At 35.7% G+C, this 22,527-nt stretch overlaps 1 protein-coding gene across 6 annotated transcripts in view; it reads left to right on the forward strand.

Annotated features, from left to right (window-relative positions):
- The window catches only part of DGKB (diacylglycerol kinase beta), a 397,600-nt gene that overhangs the window by 94,408 nt on the left and 280,665 nt on the right, over nucleotides 1–22,527 (forward strand). For 4 of the 6 annotated variants that reach the window (XM_032991591.2, XM_042802008.1, XM_042802011.1 and 1 more), the window contains exons 3-4: nucleotides 16,679–16,755; nucleotides 21,368–21,388. In XM_032991591.2, the coding sequence (XP_032847482.1) occupies nucleotides 16,679–16,755; nucleotides 21,368–21,388 (98 nt within the window). The remainder of the gene's footprint in view (nucleotides 1–16,678; nucleotides 16,756–21,367; nucleotides 21,389–22,527) is intronic. The other 2 variants (XM_042802010.1, XM_042802012.1) reach the window with 1 other exon arrangement.

Raw genomic sequence — 22,527 nt, forward strand, 5'->3', positions numbered from 1 at the left:
CATGAAACAACACCTCACCAGTAGAGATTCCCACTTTTATTGATAATCTCTTCCAATTTAGTGTAAGTAACAGTCTTCCATATAATTCTGAAAAAAATGCTTTCTTTGCATACCTACTGTAGAGTTGTTTTTTCATGCCCCACCATACATGTATAGTCTTAGATAAAAGTCTAGTAGCTTATGCTGCATAACTTCAGTGATCGATGGAGTTTTGTAAAAGTCGGTACTCCCAGCCCTTGCCAAATGACCATCAGTAGATATCTTTGGAACTTGCTACCAGAGCTGAAATTTTTCAGACTGCTTTTATGGTTGGCATCCAGTTGCATTTTGAAATTTTATGCAGTATGCTGTGAAACTAGTAATTCTAATAGTACTTTTAGTGGAATGTAGAATGTTCTTTTCCATTTGCAGGTCTGGAAATTCAAATAACATCTTAAAAATTCTAGGCATTTTTTTAGCAGTCTGCTTTTGGAGTTTCAAAAAAACTGAGAGAATTAATCTTAAATCATCCTGACTCATAAAAATTTGTATAGGGTATGCATCACTGTTCTCTATGAAATTAATTCATCATCAGTATTTCTTCTGAAAAGACCATCCCATTTCATTTTACAATGCTTTCTCTATTTTTAAGCATAGTCAGAACATTGTAGATTTTTAAAATTACATGAGTCCTTTGCTTTAAAAAATGATGCACGTCAACTACAAACATGGAGAGAGTGAACAAGAAGACAGATAAAGTCTGATTTTCATTAGCTAGTTACTTTGATTAAAAGATGGCAAGTATGCAGCCATCAGGAATAAAAGATAAGTAGTTAGGAGGCACAGATGAAAAAAGTAGTAGCAATTAAGACTGGAGAATTTTTCAATAAAATAAAATAAAAATAAAGACAAAGAGGAAAGGAAATTTAATGGGAAACAAGGTAATATTAATGAAATTTTGTGAGGTTTATGTGAGGGTTGGAATAAAGAGAGAAGCTACATAACTGTGAGGAAGGTAAGGTGAGAATAAAAAAAAGTATGCAATATTCCTTGGTGGAGGAATTTGTTCATTGTGTTTTCAAAAAGGTAACAAGTAATACTTTATAAAAATATATTTGTATTTCTGTCTTCAAATTATCTGCTGAATTGCACAACTTGAATTCTAGCTTTTCTCTTTAAAATTGGACAGAAGTAAATTCTTGATCTTTGTAATGTGCTCAATGGCTTCACAGGGCACACAGCGAGCTGAATGGGAAGCCTTCATTCCAGCTTATATGGGGTTACAGTTAACTCCATGTGATGCTCATTGTTGTATTTGTGATTAAAGTTTCCAGGGAATTATTTGAATTCTGATAGCAGGAAAATGGTGTATTTTCTGTACGCAGCATGAGTCCTTCACTGGCAGCCATGTTGCTTTGTTGAGCTTTTGAGAAGCTCTGGCTGCCTGCAGGCTGTCCTCCCCCTTATTCACACTCTCAGCATCAGTTAGCAACTGTCCTCCCTACCCCTTTCTAATGGTGTCCCCATTTCTACCCTTTCCCTGCCGGGATTCACATCATCCCCCCTTCATCTCTCCACCATCCTCTTGCAGCAGAGCCATGTCCAGTTCCCACACGAACAGCTCTCCACTTCTGCGTGAGACTGTCCTTCCAACCCTTTTTGGCAAGGGAATGAATGCTCGTGGGTGAAACTGAGAACCTGCACAGAACCAAAAGGGGCTCAGTGTGTACCTGTGTTGTGGGCGCTGAATTGGATCTCACAAGAATAAAAGGCTGTCACGTTTGGGAATTTCCCAGAGAAGCAACATGCTTGTGATGTACTTTGCAGCGTAGTGTAAAGATTTCTGAGCAGTAAACTGGTGCAGCAGCACAGCTGGAGTCCATTTTCAGTTTATTTCAGGAGCTCTAGAATTCCTCCAGTGCCTGATTCAAGCTAATCAGTGTTGTTACATAGTAGTGCCATTTGTAAGCACACAGAACAAATTCTTTTGAAACAAAACATTGCGGCGTTCCTTTTGAAGGATGCTTACAGATATAAATATTTCGGTGCTTTACTTAGGGGGGGGAAAAAAAATTAAGAGAAATCTGATTGTCAAAGAATCTGAATATGGGGTTTATTGGATTATGTTACCTAATGAAACATTAGGTTTTCTTTTTAACAAAGGAAATTTCTACTAAAAATTTTATCAGGTTGTTTTGATGGGTCAAAAGCAAATAGTTTGCCTAGTCTTATATTAAATGTAACATTTAAATTTAGGTAAAATCATTAAAGAGAGATTTTTGTATTGCTTTAGGATTTTGATTTGGGTGATGTGATTTCCAAAGGCAGCTTCCAAAATGTCAACCTTTACTTTATTATCTAAAATAAGTTATCCTCCTGTCTAGCCATTTTATTTATATTCATATCCATATCTTATCTTGGGTGGGTTTTTTTGTTTTTGTTTTGTTTTGGTTTTTTTGTTTGGTTTCTTTGGTTTGTTTTTTTTTGTTTTTTTTTTTTTTTGTTTGTTTTTTTTTTTTTTTTTTCAGATTTAGAGTTTGTTAGAAGACACAGAAAAGGGGTGTAAATCATAAATTCTTTATTTTAGTGTGATTTATGAATATATTCTCTGGTTTGCTATCTGTGAATGACACTAAGCTTGAGATATTCTGACAAGGGTCTGGCATATTTCTTAATGGTACAGAGGGCTGTGCGTCACTACTTTCAGGAGACCGGGTCTGTATTATATGACTTATCTTGAAGCCATGATCTCATACATATTGAAAGCTAGTAAGTAATTTATTCTCTGTCATTTTTCTAATGCACAGTCTGGAATAAGCTTTATTTTACTAAGCACACACAGCATTAGAACAAAATGAAGTCATTGCTCTTTGAAAAACTTGAGCATAAATGTGGCTACGGTTTTCTTATATGCCTAATCAGAGACCCCAACCAAATTTAAAAATTAACCTTTTAAGAGAATTTACCTTGTAAGAGAATGAACAAGAACATATGGGACTAGGGCTGCAGGAGGAGTGGAACAACCCAGATTGGATCACCCTAAAGGCCAAGTAAAAGTGACATATACTATATTTATTATTAATTGTATTTGTTAGGGAAGTGTGCTACCTGCTAAATAGCATTCAGTAAATTCTGGTTTTACAATTGTTTTATGTTTGTCCATAGAGTGATATTTAAAACATATGATAGGCTCTAATAAGGTATGGTACCATTCTGTAAGGAAAACTATATTCCTCAGCTTATGCCCATAGACATTAGAATTTATATTTCCTTGACACTAAATGTCTTAGATCTTTTCATAAGATATTGTCTACTGTGTACTGCACTTACTGCATGCCTGGCAGGCTCCAGGACTTCTAATGTCTTTTCAAGAACAGATTCCTTGGGTTAAAATGTTCTAGAGCAGCGTTTTTACAACAGAGATATTAGAATGTTTTACTTTTTCTAATTCTGAAACAGGTTATGACACAGGAAAGGAAGAGCCAAGCTTGAAAAACATGGGAAAAGTCTAAACATTTTCTTTACCATCCTTTGATAAAGCTCTGAAGTAATTTTGTTTTTCTTTTCTTTGCACTCTCTGATGTCTTACACTGAATCAACTAACTTTCCTTTCCTCAGTTTTTCCCTGAACCAAGGCAAACTATGCCTGATAAGCCTGATCCCTACAGGCAATGAATCAAAAAGTTCACAGAGGGTTTGCTCTTGCATTTACTTGGAATGTAGCTCCCTCTTAGGTAGCCTGTTCCCCAGTTTTTAAGTGAATTTATTTCTAGTCATCCTCTTGCCTCTTTTTCTTTGCCTAAATCAATCTATTTTATTAACATATTACTACATTTAAATACTTTTAATAATCACACTTATGGAACATCTAGAATGTTCAGCTGCAAGTATAATAATGAATACAAAAATTTGGGGAAAGTTAAGGTTCTGCTTGAACTATAATTTCCTATTTCTAAATGCTCTTACATTAACTTGTAACTTTTTTTTTTTCCCCTCGTGTAGAGAGCATTTGATGGAACATCTTTATTCTGGAAAGGAAGTAATCCTTTTAGATCATGAGAAAGTTAAGGTCGCTGAAAACCTGGAAATTTCTGAGATCATACTTTTAGGTTGTTTAAGGTCTCTGTAAGTGATAAAGCATTTCTGATAGCTTTTTCTCCTTAAGATACCTTAGTTAAAACTTGAAAAAAAGGTATGAAGGTGGGAAAGAAGAGAAAGGTGAAAGAAGGGGAGATCAGAAAAATTGACTTACTCTTTCTGTTTTGCCTTGCTGTTTTTAATATCTCATCTGCCTCTTCCTATCTTTCCTTCTCCCCATCTTTTTTTTTGTCTTCTCTTGTTCCTTTTATCATTTTTGGTGATTAACTCTTCATTCTTCTTTCCTTCTCACGTCTTTTCTGCTTGCTTTTGCTGTGTCAGGTCATCTTTGCTGAAATTATCTTGATCTTAGATGCTCTGGACAGCATCACTGTTAACCTTTCTAACTGAAGAATATAAAATTAAATAAATCTGTCCTGTGTGAGCATACTGAGGTAGAAATGGATGGATTAGGAAGGGATATAAATTTGAATCCTGGGACCTGGGAGTGTTTTTAGTTCACTACTCTTATGTTGCCTTTTGTCCGTGGCAACGCTAAGTTGATGAATGCCAGTGTCACGTTACTGGTGTTTTGCTACTAGGTTAGATAACTTAATGTTGTTACAATACCTCTATTTTATGGCTATATGTTTATAAAACATGTCAAAAAGCTTGTGTAAAGTTTAGTAACAGTAAATAGACATCTATATTTTTTTTCTAAATATGCACTGAGTTTAGTTTGGGAGCACATCTTTGTGATTTGAAGCATAGGTGACAGAAAAGAAGTTTTAGTAAATTGATTTGTTTATCTCCTTCCTAATTTTTTTCCCTAAGCTGTAATATTATGAATTGGCAAGGTAAATAATTCTTGCCCCAAAGTTTATTGATTGTTGGCAGGATTTGTGGAAGGGATGATTTAAAGAAAGATCTAACAGAAGATGGGGAACTCATTTGTGATTTGGAAACAGATTTTGGTGAGGAAATTCTTGTTGAACTTGTCAGAAATTGCTAGAAGGTCTTCTGACCATAATGACAGGTAAATGACAAAATTACTTTATAAAAATTAGTGATTTAATCAGTATTGTACTTAGAGTAGCTGTCCATAGTGGGTGCTAACCTGTAATGGTCCATTACATGGAATGAATTGGTATACCATATAGTCTTTAAGATCTTTCTCTATATAATGTGCCATTTTATAATAGACCTAATATAGGGCTGCATGTTTCTATAGAGGAGAAAGATATTAAAAGTTTGATGATATAAGTAAACAGAAGTAAAACTAACTCAGAGTATGCTCATGTTATGGTCAAATTGTGATTGTCTCACACAGCTTTAAAGGAGCTGGCTTTATTTAGCTGCTTTTGATATCTTGGGTAAATCTTTGACACAGTAGTCAGTATACTTTTCCAATCTGTGAAACTGAGGTCTGTGCTGATGCAACTGTACTTTTATCTCTATGCCCCGTCATTTGGGTATGCATAAAGGAGCCACACCTGCAACTTTTGACTTCAAAGTAAAAACTTTCAATATATTTGGTAATGACTTGTAGGATTAAGAAAAAAAAATAGGTTTCCAGTTTATTTAGAAAGATCTGCTTAGACTTCACAATGGTGAGAAAGCCAAATGGTTAATAGGTGTGGAAGTTGGGCAGCAAGAATGTATTCTTTTGAAAGATCCTGTTACTTGTCTGTTGTCATCAAAGTTTTCTAGTCATTGTTTTTAAGATCTTACTCTGAAAAATTCAAAGGTAGAAAAAGACTTGATTTGCCTGAAATTGTCATTTGAACTGTAAAAGGATGATATTCTACTAACCTTAACAGAGGGGTTTTTTTGTGGACTGTAAAGGGTAACAAAAGAAGATGCTGGTACTGGTGTAGTGGGTATGCCTCTTGTAAAATCTCTAAGGTAACTGGTTCAAAGACGTTTACAGCACCATGTTTTATTTTAAAGGTTCCCATCCCACTAGATCATGGCAAAAGTCCTGAAATCTTGCATTCATCATTATATCAACCTCCATAGTTTTGTGTTTTCAGTGGATTTTTATAGATGTGAGCATGTTATGTAATAGTATTCAAAACAAAAACAATAAAAGTATCTCAAATAAAATACTTTTTGTAATAATAAAATTTTCTTGACTTGAGTCAGGGACTGGTTCCACTCCTGGTCCAAACTGTCAGTTAAATATCCAATTAAATTGCATAGACTGCTAATTGATGGCTAAAAAAACCCCGTGTGAATGTTAGAAGTGGATTTAAGATGATATACTATCTTGGAAATAATCGGAATAAACCCCAAGTTAATACAATTTAAATCTGAAAGTTTTGTACTTATTTAGCAAGTTTTAATCTTATATGGCATAGTTCTTGATATTCTTCTAGGTAAGAAGAACTCTTACTTTGTACGTATTCAGAATTCGTAGAACTTTGTTTTACTCTTCACTCAATTAAGTTATATGCTTTTGTACTCTAAGCTGCGTTTTTCCCCGTTTATTTGATGGGGTTTTTGGTTTGTCGGATGGTTATTTTATTTCATTACATCATTGTGTATACCTTTTTTCTGTACACTCAGTGACTAAAATTGTTTAGTAAGTAGGAGTCACTTGGCTTCCACCCTTTGCACATGATGTCTTCATAATTACATCTTTGTTCATTCATTCTAGTATATTTATCCAACAATGCATCATCAGTGTTTTAAGGGAAAATCAGTTTAGAGCTGTAGTACTTCTCATTCCTTTCTCAAGACAGTTCCTTTTGAATAAAGGGATGTCTTCCCTATAACTCAGATTTGCTGAAAGTAATCGATTTTGCATTTCCCTAAAGTAAAATATGGTGATTCTTTCAAAGACAAGGAGGTAAGCTTATAGGGCTGGACAGACAAGTTTTAAAACACAGATACCTGTGTACTACTGTATCTGTCACACAAAAAATATTAATTGGTGGTAGCACACAAAAGAGCAAATGTCTATCCTGGGGAAAAATGTTGAAGAAAATGAAGTAGTGGGAAAATATAAATTAATAATAAATTGATGGGATAAAACTATGGAAGACTGATTATAGGATAATTTTAGGATTAAATATATTTCTGAGGGACTAGAAGAGAGATGACTGAGGACATATATGTTTTTTTGTTTATTTTATTAGCTGAGTAGGGAATTCCAGAAAGTGATAACAGGGAAAGAAATAAAGCCTGTAGAGGGCAACTAACCCAAATGTATTAAACCGCTTAAATTATATAGTTAAGCAGATACTGTTTAGGATGATTAGAAAGCTCTGTAAACTTGCTTGAGGGAAGTACTTACCTGAATAATGTTGTTACCTTGCCATGTAAGTTTCCATGAAAATATGGTCTTCCTGGGAGTGTCCCTTTATGAGGACTGTTTTTTAACACTAAAATGTCATTGGATAAAGTCACAAACAGTCATGGTAGTAGGGTTTAATGCTGCCTTTATGGACTATATTGTAAGGTTTATTATTGCTTGCTGTTTCCTTTAGAGTCCTGGAATGAACAAAGAGTAATCCTATTCCAGCTTTGGTATTAAATTGGAAAAGTGGAAGATTAAATCCCTTTGAAATAGGGAAGATCTAGAATTCAGGTCTAATGTATTTGTAGTGAAAGTGAAAGGATTTGAGATGTATCATGCAAAGATCAGTAGAACACAGCTCTCCAGGAGCCTAAACTGATCTTACGGGCTTTCGTTTCCTTGATGTCCATGCATTATGCCTCTCCTGTACTCTCTTTCTCAAATATTGTCTGTTAGGGTCAATATTGTCTGTAAAGTCTCTTAAGAAATTAATGAGTTAAAGCAGTTAATTAATAGGAGAAAGTACTTAATGCTAACAAAATAAAGTCTTGATACAGCAATGCTGTAAAAGACCTGTTTAACTGCACTGAACTTGTACACATAGCTGGCTTAGATGGAAGCAGAATTTTTTAAACTTTGAACTCCACAGCTAGATTTATTGAAGCAGCACTTGAAACCTATTTGTTTCTCAGAGCAATGAACATAAAGCAGACTTCCCAGAATAGGTTTGCAGTGGCAATTGTTAAGATAAATGAGCATATATATTAACCTTAATTAATGTGTGAAGGTATAATAGAAATACTGAGTTTCTTTGCTATAGTAATGAACATAGGAAAACTCCCAATCTTCCTCATATACAATTAAGACAAACTTGTATCCTCATATTAGTCCTGTATTTTATTAAACTTCAAGTTCTGGGGCATTAGGAGATCATTATTATCCCAAAAGTTAGATCTTGAACTGGAATTGAGACACTTGCTTTTTACTGCTCTGTCTGTAGCCTTTTTTCTTTGAGTTCTATTTTTTTAATTATATCTATTTAGCAGTATGCTTTTTCAGTAGCCTTATAAGGTAGCTGAATGTGTGAATACCACAGTGGAAAGAATCTCTACACCAGACCGTGCCTTTGTAATTAAGCAGTGTTTGGGAGGCTGTGACTCCTAGGCAGATGTCTACTTAGCAGCTCTTTCTTATGGACAACACAGCTGTTATTTTTTCAGTGACTAATTTTAAACTTTCTGTGATATTAATATTTCCACAGGCTCAACACCTGTAAGACTGTAAGTACTCAAAGATTGTATCCAAAATGGAATTATGGCAAGATTGTAAGCAGAAATGGTGGAAAATTAGAACTGCTCTTGCAGTGTCAACACTTTTAACACACACAAACTTAAAAACCCTCTACAAAGGAAATACAAATTGGAGAGGCTTTAAATAAGCAATAATTAGTTGGGTTTTGTTTGTTTGTCTTTTAATCAGGAATACTGAGTCATGAACCTTCAGACAATTTCTTATTATGTAAACTGGAGCATAATTTTAAAAAATTTGAAATATCGTATAATTCTCTAATGGCCAAATCTGCTTATGCTGTTCAAAGAAAGGTTTATAGAAAGTAGAGGAGACTTTCTCCCTTTCCCAGGCTGTATATGGCCACCTTAAGCTAATTTTTATGGAGATTTGATAGGTTAGATGAGTTAGTATCTTAGTGATTGCAAAAATTGATCTGAATTCACCAAATTTAACATATATGCATATGTGCATGTATTTATAAACTAAAATGCAAGGGCTTGGTAGCATCTTATGTATATATACAGTATATATATATAACTACATCATGTGGAGTCTCCATAACCATATCTAGCCAGGTAACAGAGAATTTTGTGCATGCCAGAATAACCGTACACAATAACAGTAATACAGTGCTTGACAGAGTTTAAAAATATTTCTAATTTCTGACACAGAGTATGCAGAATACTTAAATTTAGACATGTGAGCAATCCTGTGCCACTTTTACTTAATTTCTTTAAGATACGTGTTTTTATAACTGCAAAGATTATTTACTTTTTTTGTAGACTTGTGTTTAAGTACATAGGTATGTAAGAATATACTGTATGTTCATATATCCTATTTAATAAATTTTGAAGCCATAATTAAAGTTTAGGTTAAATAAGTAGTGAGTTCAAAGTGTACATATTAAAAATTATAAAGAACAATTTTTGGGAAAATAGAAACAAGTGAACTCCTCTGTTTTTTAAAATGTAGATTTCAAAGCCAGTACAAATATTCTCAATCTTATACAGCCATTTCCCTGTTTCTGCTTAAAATCAGAAATAATACTAGCTAAATTTCAAACCAAACTGATTTGATTCTTTGATGTTAGAAAATGAGAGCTTAGAGGTAGTGTTTGGAGTGAAGCATGTTGTCAAGAGCATTACTTCCTTAATTTAATAGAGAATGGTTTCATCGTCATTCTAACTGAAAAGGTTATGAGCTGGCAGCCTGTATCAGATAGTATGACCAGCTAGAAATAAGCAGGAAATGAGAAAAGGGTAAGAAGGAGCCACAGTTACTTGCTGAAGGTCTGCATTAGTTTTTAGGCTCAAGCAGGGTGATGGGATCTGCGGGCTGGAGAGATCTTCTGAGGTGTCTCCTCCCTCTCGGTCTCAGGGCGAGCAGTTTCTGAAGTATGGAGTACTAACTATGTGCACAAATACTGCATTTTGAAGCTGAGTATTAGAATGACTTGCAATATCACGGCTTTCTCAGCTCATGAATTTAGGGTGAGGGAACGCTGCCCCTGGGCCTTGAGGGTACCGCCAGGCGTGGCTGTCCCCGCCCGGCCTCCACCAGGGCTCCCAGACCCTGCCTGTGGCCCCCGGGGCTGGCCAGCCCTGCCCTGGCAACACCACAGCGGGGCTGGTCTCCAGCTCCCCAGAGTCGCACCCACCCATGGGCCGACAGCCTCGGGCTTGCCCCATCCCCAGGGAGGTGCTGGATGCCTGGGGCTGGGGCTGCCCCCTGGGCTGCCACGCTCCCGCTGTGGCGATGTGCCAGGCCCTGTGCCAGGCCCTGCCCTGCTGCCATGGGGGAGCCGAGGGACCCCAGCTCCCGGACACCCTGTACCTTGCTGTCAGAGATGTGCTCTGAGGATCTTTCAAACTGTTTCCGACTTAATTTTCTGAATGTCAGGAGACAAAGGAGTGCAGAAGCTCAAATAAGTTAGCTGTCATTATTTTAAAATGTAAAAGATGATTATTTCTTCTTCTCAAAATGTTTTTAATTACTGAAGAAGTTGCCTGCAGTTCCTTTCAAGTCCTAGAGTATGTTTTTGTCCTTTACTTATTTCTTCCTCTCAAAGCTTATCCCACTAGCAGACAAAAATTAAGCTTCCCCTTACGCCTCCCCAAATCCCTGTTGTTTGCTGTATACTTTCATTTGAACATCTGCCATAGGGAAGTGGGATTTGGTGGACATTTTTTATTAATGTGGCCTAAAGATGTTCTGGCACTTGAGTCAGTATTGCTTTTTTCACAAAATCGTCCTTGAATTGTCTGTGTAAGTATCGTTTAGTACATAGCAATGTGTAAAATGGATCAGCCTTCCTCCTTGTCAAGGCAGTCCCCAGCTGGAGGACAGGTGGAAGAGGCAGCTCCTGCATCGGACATCAGGAAGAAGAAGTTTTCTGCAGCAGAAGCTGCTGTTCCCACCTCCCTCTCCTTCTACCTCCTCCATTCCCCATTGCAGAAATCACTTGCCACTGTGTTTATTTAGGTAGCATCATCCAGTTCTGCCTGCATTTATAAATAGCTTTTCCTTAATTGTCATAGAATTCAATGGGAATATGATTTGTGGGAGGATGTAGTCACTCAAATTCTCCAGTTTAAGGAGTGTTACCCAAACCATTGGTAGCAACTACTGAGGGGAGGTCTCCTTTAGATCTCTGGACAGTAGTTGCCTTCCCAGCCTGGTCACTCTTCAAGGCCACAGTAGGTTTTAATTTCTAATTACAAGAAAACCAAAATTGAGTATTTATCCCACTTAAGGTTTAAAATGTTTCTTTTGTGAAATTGGCATCAAAAGACCACTTATAAACCAAAACCAAGGTGTGACCTATATTAGAAGAGTTTTGCCAGGCAAGCCTGCAGCCATACGTACAGGAAGCATAGGGCATGCAAGCCTTCTGCTGGTTCAGTGTCAACCACCAGGCATCTCTTACCAGCACAGACATGCTGCAACACTGAGTCATGCTAGGTAAACAATGTTTTTATGGGAACATCCTTTTTTTGTTGGAAGGTGAACAGTTTTTACTCTTTGGTGCTGCATACAAGTTTGTTGGCAGTCTTGGCCTTTTTAACATACTGGTGTTTCTAGACCAGTAAAGCTTTAGATTAAGCATAGCTATAGCTTGAGCAAAAGTGTTATCTCATTCTCTGAATAAAATAAACTATGTAAAAGGAAAAAAAGCTGTGTGTATAAATTTTTATATATACACGGACTTTTTTGTATGGTTTCATCCACAAAAGAAAGAAAAATCCATAGAAGAGTAAGAACTCGCATAAAAATTGCGATGTCAACAGAGTGCTGCGTTTTTCCCCATGATTCTCATTGTCTTATCTATCAAGCAGGGCTTTCAAGTTTGAGTTATGCTTTGTGGGCATGCAGAAAATTCTTCATTGAAGATTGCACCTTTTTTTTTTTTTTTTTTTTTTTTCAGTCATAATAAGGTGTATAGAAAATCTAGAGCTTCTATATGTAAATTCTGAATTTGACCGTGGTGGGATTTTGGATGCTTGTGATATTTTTCATATTGTATAAAGTTTATAAAAGGGAAATACAGGTAGAAAATGGCTATTACTCTACTTTTTATTGTAGGTGTTAAAATTAGTTACAGTCTAATAAGTATGGAGGCTATTATGAATTTCTGTTGAGATTGACGAGCATATCTGTATTTATAAGGGAATTACTCATAACAGAGTCATTATTTTCTAGTGCTTATTTTCCTTTTTTTGTTTTATATAAGTTGTCTTACATAAACTGAGTTTTATATAAGAGGTCTTATAAATCTGCTTTTTTCTTTTTAAAAGAAAACCAACAAAACAAAACCCTCTGGGAGGATGGGGAGAAAATGTAGACAGAGTGTGTCATCTGGGCAAGCTTTCCTTCTGTTTTGTGTTTTCTGATTATGGGAGAAATGGTACACCAAATTCTAGTCTCAACTGTGTGTTCAGTCTTCCTCATCTGAAGATTAATTTTAAAAAATGAATAATAATTTTTAATGTGGGCTAAATCTTAAATGGTTCTGAACTTAGTATGTAAATTTGTCTTCAGTTATAAAAAGTATCTTCGTTAGGACCGAAAGACAGTTAAGGAAAAATCAGACACTTTGACACTTTTACTATTATATATTCAGGTTTCTTATTTTTAGTGTCATTATTTTAATTGTTTTGCTTTTTATTCTGAAACAATACAACATTAACCCAAGCCTCATCTATGTATCTGTTATTTTGGAGTCTATTTTAAAATATTATTTCTGCAGCACTGTGTGGAATCCAGTTACTTTTCAACCATGTACTAGTAGTAGCTTTTCAGTTAGCAGTCTTCCACACTATGCCTAGCCTGTTTGTTCTGCCCCAAACTCTGGAGTATGAAGTGAGAAATCACGTCCTGCCTCATCCAAGGAAAGCTGTGATTCTTGGGCCACAGTTTTCCCTTTTCTCTTTCCACCCTCTTGGCTAAATGAGCACTGCTGCATTCTATCCAAATTACAACAGAAGTCAGGTTGAACAATAAGAGTTTAAATGCATTCAGGCAGAGGGGAGAATTGAGTCTTCTGTATTTTGAGTGAATGCCCAAAGCACTGGGCTAGTGAGTAATAAAAAAAAAAAAAATGCAAGGGGAAAAAAAGAAGAGGTATATTTCATGAAACAAACTTTGTATTTGAAGCTACGTGAAATTCATACTATGCCTGCTATAGCTTTGCAGATGAGATGGGATCTAAGTACTGCAGTGACAGGCTATGTGCTATATCTATACATATTTAGAAACTGTCTCTCTTGAGGAGAGCTTGGAATACAAAGACTTAGACAAAGAATGAATTTGTCCTTGATTTAAAAAACAGATAAGAATAATCCAATGCAGTTGAAGACCATATCTGTATTTTAACATGAGTGATTCTTGTGAATTTAATGAGACTGGTCACAAAGTGGTAAGTTGCTAAATTATGCAGAACATCTGTACTTGTAAGGAGCCGTGAGAACACAGGTTCTGGTTTGACGCTTGTGTTTACACCACAATTTTCCAGTGAGTATGCAGGTGATTTGGATCAGATTAAATAAACTGTAATGGAACTCATGTCACTGTTGTTGTTTCCTCGTAGGGAAACTTGGGAAAAAAAAGTTAGGAAAACTTCCTAGTAGATTATCTGGAAATCTCTGACTATTTTTGATGGAAAGCATGTACTTGACTTTTTTTGTTTTAAAGTAGAATTAGAATTGAGAACATTTTGTTGGGAGTTTCTCATTTTTATTGTCATAGAGCTTACCAAGACAATGCCTCTTCTTCCTTTTATTTTGGTGTGGAGTTTTTTTGTGCATGCGGTTTTTGGTGTTTTCTTTTGGGGTTTGTTTGTTTTTTTAATGTGATCCCCAAATAAGAGTGAAACCTGAAAATTATCATATTCTTCATATCCCTTTAGGTCACCTTACTAAAGATGTAACATGTTCCTAATTCTAGTTTGCCTACTAGAGGCTGAGGAAGGAGAATTATTTTTTTTCTGAGGAATGTAACCACTGTTGAAGGGTGTGCATGCAGAAGATTGTCACTTGGCGTTTGACTTAAAATATCGATATGTCATTCTGAGTATTTTAAAAGATCTCTATTCATATTAGTTTGGATACTGTCACACGAACTGAAAAAATGATTGAAAAACTGTGAACAAAGACTCTGAAAAATGGTTCTGCCTTGACTGTGAAATGTATGTCATGGTGCTTGTAATAAATACAGCTCCTGTTCAGAAAGTGGAAATCTCTGGAAGAGTTCTGGTGGGACAATCAAAGTAGAATTTACATCTGCAGACCTGTTTTTCTTGACAGATACCATTGATTTCAAGCATGGAATTAGCTATAATATTTTGGATGTGACTGCTTTAAGGTCATGCATGAAAAAGTTGAATAGTTCTGTTGTTTCTGGAATAAAGAATATTTTCTATCTTAATGAAACCTGACTAAGAAGAGTGTGAACAAAATTAAAAGCAAAGATTTATTTTTAATAAGTAGCATAACACAGGTTTTTAGTCTTAATTACAGTTGCATAGGCATAATATTAAATCAAAGATGAATAGACTATCTGACAAAATATGAAATGAAAGAAGCATGGTCATTGCTGGGAGAAAACCTCAAGACACTGTTTTAAAACCACTAGAAACTGGGCCATTTCTATTTTATTTATTTATTCATTATTTTCGTTGGATAATAAAAGGTGTATAAAGAGACCTTGCCATCTTTCTATCTGATGTGTGATTAACCTCTTTCCTCCAAAGTTCAGAAAAATTGTTTTTTAGGATGATGTTCAATCACCTCTGTCATACATCTGTTTATCTCACACTGGTGCTTTCATAGTTATTGACTTCTTTATCGTAAGATGCAGTGATTTTTATATACATCTGTGTATATGACTACTGAAAAATATATTCAGGTAATAGAAACCAATTAAAAAGGTAATTTTTGTCAGTCATCAATTTATGTACTTGTCCTAATCAGTAAATATCCATCGTCTAATTACAGTTCTTAATACAATTTATTTCTTAACATATCGATTCATTCTTTTTTATAGATTTTTGTGTTTTTTCACGTAAAGTTGTAATTAGTTGCTGTTTCAAATGACACAGCAGTAAGATTATAGATGATGTTATCAAGTAAATATTTGCTGTGACTGCCCATGAGACCAGCTAAATTCTGTTACTTACAGTTGACAGTAACATTAAAACACATCCAATTAGTGAAAATAAACTGTTTTATTGAGCCCACATGTAGTATCAGGTGTTTTCATTTAAGAAAATTTCACAAAATGACAAACATTGGGAAAAGTGATTCTTATTACAGTCTATACTGTGCATGAGGACAAGGGGGAAACAACTCCTCCAGCACCTCTTAAAACTGAATTTTACTGGTGTGTCCTGTTTACAGCTGTTATGAACTGTTACAAAGGTATTTTTCAAATCCTTTGCTGCTATGTTTTCTCCTTCCAGGTCAAGTAATTTGCTAAATGTACCTTTTAGAGTCAGGTTTAAGGTGCTGACTTTCTTTAAGAACGATCATAATGCTATATTTTGTTGTTATAATTAAAAAAAAAACAGTTAGACTAGGTCCTAATGTTTGTAATGTTAAGTGTATAACTAATTGCTCATGTGAGAGCTCTGTTCTTGGTACAGTCCCTGCTTCTCTACTTCCAGGTTTTGTGGTATAAATAAATGTGCAGCCATTAAATTTACCTGTTTTCTTCTGTAATGCATCTGCTACTCATTACTAGTTCATGGTTTACTTCAGTGTTGTGGCCATTGTGCACATTTGACTGTTATGCACTCAACTACTGCATTTTAAAGAAAAAAAATGATTTACAATTATTTTTGTTGCATTGCTGAGGTATTTCAGTGGAAAACATGGTTATATGCATGATGTATTCTAAGTGAATCTGAGTTTAGGGGTTTTATGTAGAGGTTACTTATTGAAATAACTGTTTTGTTGTTCTGCACACAGAGAGTTAAAAACTAATTGGAAAGCTTAGAGCTATGTGCTACTGAACTTCAGGGATTTTGCACAATTTTGCACAACAGAAGTTGTCCTAGAGTTACTATTACATAGAGCAAAAAGATTTTTTTTCTTTCAAGTTTCCCCTTTATTTTGATACTGTCTGGCTCCTCTGGCAGTTTCTCTACTTGCTGGTAGCTGTGCCAGAGGAGATGTAGAGCTGTTGGGAATGACCATGTTCTGTAGATGACTCAGGTGTCAAGGACAAGAAAAGTGACTTGACATATTCCTTGCAAACAACTCTGTCAGAAGTAGGCTGCTTGACAATAGTTAATGATTGGATCAAAGTTTGCTTCTGAGCATTTTGTGTTTACTTGAAGATTTTTACAGTATTTAGTGAGAGGGTATAGTGTGTTCTCATTTTCTTTGTGGCCACAGCTCTCACAGCTAGAGAAAATTACTAATGCTCATTGAGAAAAGCTATTAGCAGTTTGGTTGTTGTTTCATTAATTACAGTCCATATTATGTAAATCAGTTTTCTGTATTTTCATTTTCTCTCTCTTTATTCTTCATCCAGATTCCACCAAGAAAATTAAGGATGTCTTAGAAGAATTCCATGGCAGCGGTGTGTTAGCAAAATATAATCCTGAAGGGGTAATCCTTTTTCTTTCTTCAGTGGTCAGAAATGGTTGGGAAAAATATTTACAACTGTTGTAGCAAATCTAAGCATTTGAAATAGAACATTATTTATAAATTAACTGTTTGGGGTATTTGAAACTGTTTGCAAAACTAAAATATGAATATTTTGAACAACTAAAAGTTCTTCTATTAGACAGACCTGCTTAATAATTTATTTTCTAAGATTTAAACAAACATGAAAAAAACCCAACGCTTAAGGTAAGGTTAACAAGCTTCCCAATTCTTTTGAAAGTTTGGAAATGTTAAACATAATTTCAAAAGTTAGAAAAGTAAAATCTTTTCAGTTAATATTTCTTTTAAAATTCCATTTCTGTTGTGTTGTTTCTGGTAGTGGAATCACCATTATTAAGGGAGATTTTTTTCTGATGTTATGAAACAAAGCATTCAGCTAAAAAAAAAAATGTGTGTCTCTATGCATTGTCACTACAGATTCACTACTAGATGAAATATTCTATTTTGGCTGGTAAAAAAGGCCAGATTGTTTTCTTTTGTTATTCTCAATTGCAATTTGTAACAATTTAGCACATCCTAATAGTGTGATTCAAAATGTAGCTAAATAAAAACCTGTTTCAGTAATGTTTCTAACAGTAATCTTTCTAACTGTGCTTGCATTGTGTAGAATTCAGGATAGAAAAATTACTTGATCTTCCTTTTCAGGATGTAAAAGACAAGAGTTATTATCAAGTAAGGTAGTACTTGATACTCATATACTTCAATACTTACTAAGTATTGAAAAATTATTTGGCACTTTCAACTTTTCAGAGCATAATGTTGGTCATTTTAGTAATTTTCTGAGGGAAATATTTCATAATTCAGTAAAATAGTACAAGTTAATCTTGTAAATGATGATCTTAAATCTCTGTAATTTTAGTTAAATAGAACTGAAGATGGGAATGCTAGTCATCTAATTTATTCTCCTTTGTTACATAAGTTGTAGGACATCCCTCAGTTGACTTTTTTTTTTTTTTTTTTAGAATGTAGACATGTTTTTGCTGTGTTGTTTGTTGGTTTTTTTTTTTTTTTAAGAAAATTGTGATCTGTTGATTTAAAAACTCAGTGCTTTTTTTACTTCTGCAGTTTTCTTTGTCCTCTTAGTGTATGTGATAAAATGGTCTTATTTTATTACATTTTTTCTTGAAATTCTTCTCTTTCAGTCATCATATTATGTTTTCAGTTTTGTGAAGTGTAACCTCTTAAAGTACAAAATAGTGGTGCATTTTATGCATATTTAAATAAAGTGAAGGTAACACTTTATCAAATTATCAGTCGTGCATAAACAAATCAGTATTTAAAGTTGTGAGATTAGCCTCTTTTCACAAAGTTGTTCTTCCAGTTGGTAGGTACGTGGAGGTTGACTCATGGCAAAAAGTATTCAATATGGGCACCTGGGACAACTGCTCTGGCTGAAGCCTAGTGAATTGGCAGAACTTGTGCAAAGCTGGAATTAATAAACTCAGTTGGTCCTGAGCCAAGTCTGTGACTCTGTATGGCATTTCCCAGAGTTCTTAATTTCATAGTGATTTGTTTGCAGAATCCTACCAATGTACTGAAACATCCAGGGGTTATAGAGCAGCAGAGCACCCAAGCCAGGGAGCAGGATGGGAGGATGGAAGGGGAGGAAGGAGTCTGAGTCAGACACCCTGTGGTGCCTTTGGTGTCTTCAGCAGGGATCAGGCTATTCACTACTACTGGGTCAATGTTGGACCCAGGCTAACCCTGACAGCTCTGGTACTTTACTGCTTATCACTTAGGCTTCGGGAAGTGCAACATAAGGAAAATACAGCTAGCAGTGAAACTACTTTGGATCTAGTAGGATTTATTAGCTCAAGTGTCATGCCATAAGCTGCTGAACTGGAAGGAAAGTGGCTGAAATTTCCTCTGCAATTGAGTGAATATTCCAAGTCAGACAGAATTGCCTTTGCACAGGTGTGTCTGTATTTTTGGCATTCATTCAGCCTGCTATGTGGATAAACTCTTTACAGAATGATTTGCAAGTTGATTGTATCTGGTTGGATGAGGACTCCATGTGTTGGATGTACTATTCAAGTTATTAATACTTATCTGTAAATGAGATGACAAAAATTGACTGATCCAGCTGAAATTATAGTGCAGCTTTTTACTTCCACATATGGGTAGCACTTCGGTTTTGTTGTGTTTTGTACAGGATACCATCATGTTTCCATTTTAACTCTTTATTTCCTAGATCATTATCTCATAAGCACTCCAAGTATTTCTCAAGTCTTGACAATATTCTACTAAAAGGTGATGGCATTTTTTAAATAAATAGGGAGCATAGAGCTATGCCAGATTTAGCAGTATGATGTATTTATGTATTTAAGAAAAAGCCTTAAGAACTTCCTGTTTCAAGCTTCTCCCTGATTAAAGGGTTCAGGAATTTATTCCACTCATTGTTTCTGTGTATAGGTTTTATCACAGGCTGATTTAATTCAACGCAAATAGCAAAAGAAAAGCTATTGGTAGTCAAAGCTTTTTACCTGAAGCCATCTGGCTTGGTTTTCCATTATCTTATATCTTGTCGGGTGAGTGGTTTTTGAGCTTAGTGGAAATTATGTGTCTGATTATCAGAAGGTCATCCGGTATAGGGAGTTTATTTATGGAGCTTTTACTCTCTGCTTTCAATGTAAGGGAGATGACTAAAACTTCTACAAATGCTACTGAACCTCTGCCCTTCCACCTTCTTTAAGTCAATGTCAAATATGTAATTAAGAAAAGATTTTATACCTCATTTAAGACACATAGGTAGATTAAGATCAGCCTCCTGGAAAGCTGTGATTTATAAATATTCTTTCCATCATTTGAGATTTATTTAAATTAATTAATTTCAGCCATTTCACTTTGAGGGGAGCACTGAATAGTCTAGGAAGAATTAGGAAGGCAGATGAAGCTAAATACTCTATCTGAATGGGCAGTAAGTACACATCATTGTGTCCTTGTAGTCCTAATCTCATCATCCTTTTTGAGGGATCCGTTGGAGTGCAACATAATTTCTTGTTTCCCTGCTTACCTACTTACCATGTAGAGCTCTTAAGGTTAATCAGTGCGTGGGTGCATGGAGTGATCTCAGCCAGACAAGCAGAGTGCAGCTTGGAGGAGGACATGTGGAGCAGGGCAGTGCTCCAGAGTTCCACAGTTCAGATGTGGATAAAAAGAATAAGTGTGCATATGCAGAAAGACCAGGAAAACAAAAATTTCCAGGAAGGTTATGACAATGAATGCATGTCACAAGGCACATTTCATGATCTGATGTGCCTGGAGAGGTGAAGCCCCAAGTTTGGCAGAATGTTTGCAGTCAGGTTGCAATCACCTACCTACTCCAAGTAATTTTTGCATTTTTGAAAGTAGTGCAGATACTTCTAAGAAGCTGTCTTCAGGATCCTTCTGATTTTCCAGATTTAACTCCATTCACCACAACTCTTTGAGCTCGGCCATCCAGCCAGTTTTTTTACCCAGCGAAGACTATGCCCATCTGAGCCATGAGCAGCCAGTTTCTCCAGGAGAATGCTGATGGAAATGGTATCAAAGACTTTACTAAAGTCTAGGTAGACAACATCCGCTAAGTGGGTCATCTTTTCATAGAAGGAGGTCAGACTGGTCAAACAGGACATGCATTTCATAAGCCCATGCTGACTGGGCCTTATCACCTGGTTGTCTTGTACATGCCATAAGGTGGCACTCAAGATGATCTGATCCATAATCTTCCCCGGCTCCGAGGTCAGACTGACAGCCCCATAGTTCTCTGAATCCTCCTTCTCCAACCCTTCTTGTAGATGGGAAGCACATTTGCTAACCTCTAGTCAACTGGGACCTCCCAGGTTAGCCGAGGCTGCTGACAAATGATTGAAAGTGGCTTGGTGAGCCCTTCCGCCAGCTCCCTCAGTACCCTTGGGTGCATCCCATCTGGCCCCTTAGACTTACGTATGTCTACGTGGTGTAGCAGGTCGCTAGCCATTTCCCCAGCTTCATTCTGCTCCCGTCTTCCAGCTCAGTGGGGCTGGGTACTCAGAGAATAACTGGTCTTGCTATTAAAGACTGAGGCAAAGAAGGCATTAAGTACCTCGATCTTTTCCTCATCCTTTGTCACTATGTTTCCTGCCACATCAAATAAAGGGTGGAGATTCTCCTTAGCCCTCCTTTAGTTGTTAATGTATTTATGGAATTTGTAATTTTATTCACTTCGATTAAGTTGCTTCATTAACAACTATTCTTGGCAACAAGTAATTTTTTATGTGTGTTTTTTTTTAAGTACACAGGGATGGAAGACAAACATTGTATTTATTTTCTTTTTTTGTCCTTGGTTATCTGTCATTGCATGGTTAAAACATAAATTGCTTGCACTCTCTAATCAAGGCTAGAATGCTGACTTAAAACCATTTTCTTGACATATGTGCTAATGCAAGAAAATGGGATAGTCTATCTAATGTCTTAAATCTGTTCATCTACATCACTAATCTTTCAACAAAAATAATTCTGTTATAAAAATAGAGGCTGAGTGTTACTACACTGCACTAATGTATGTGTGTTCTTTCTTTCCTTGCATGCGTTACAGAAACAAGATATACTTAATCAAGTAAGTAATCTTAATTTGATGTTTTTTTCCTTTTGTTATGCATAGGAGCAGTATCTTTTATTTTGTAGGCTTCCATTGAGATGTCACTTATCAATGAATACTGCATGTGGCCATTCTGCCAGATAATAGACAAGTATTTAAAGCTGAGAGTGAAGCGCACTATTTTTCTGCTGGCAGACTTTTTCACTAGGTGAATTTCATTTTTGTCATTCACAGTACATAATTTTGCTAACATTAATTGAGAGGAATATGAAAAATAAGTTAAGAGTAAGTAATTAACTTGTTCCATACTTGTCACAGAAATTTCTGCTTACTGGTGAGATCTCATAATGGTTTGTATTATTCTGAAATGATAATAACACATCTCAGAAAAAAATATTAAATACTGTTTCTGTAACCACATAATACCATTTATATGTAGCAGGCTTAAAATTGCTGATTTTATAATTTGAATAAGGCTTATAGTGTGCTTTAAGCAATTGTGACTTTACAGCAATTGCAAGAGAAATGGTTGAAGACCCTACTCCTGAGAGGCTTCAGTAGCCTAAAACCAAGTATAAAAACACAATGAAAAAAAAATAAAAGCTAGGGAAGAAATACTAATCAAATGAAATATTTTTTTAAATGACCTAGTTGTTCTTTCTTCATACACAAAGGTGTTAAAATGCTCCTGCTCTGCTCTTCTGGGAAGAGGCAGCTGGAACATGAGAACAAGGAAAATGTCAAGAGTCCGAAGGGATTAGTTTTGTAGGAACCCCTCGCTTTCTCAGGTCAAAGGCCAGTTGTGCTTTTGGAGGTGTGTTACTGAAACCAGTACTATCCATTCATTAAAGGGCTCAGTTTTAATCAGATGGCTATCATTACTTTTTTAGTAAGCTAACAGAGTGACTGCAGTGGGTCTTGAAAGAGGAGGTACTCAAGTTAAAGCAGTCTGTCTAGGAGCAGTCTTGAGACTAATCTCTAGTATTTTGCTAATAACCGTGACAAAAGAAGTAGATGAATACTAATAGAATCAACTCGCTAAACCAAATTTGGGAATTTTTGCTAAAGTGGAGAAAAATCTGAATATTATACTGGAAAAGCTTGCTGATGTTATGGACTATAGTAAATGGAAATTGAATGAAATGCACTAGTGCAAA

The sequence above is a fragment of the Tyto alba genome, unplaced genomic scaffold (genome assembly GCF_018691265.1).
Source record: "Tyto alba isolate M040663 unplaced genomic scaffold, T.alba_DEE_v4.0 Super-Scaffold_38, whole genome shotgun sequence".
NCBI lineage: Eukaryota > Metazoa > Chordata > Aves > Strigiformes > Tytonidae > Tyto > Tyto alba.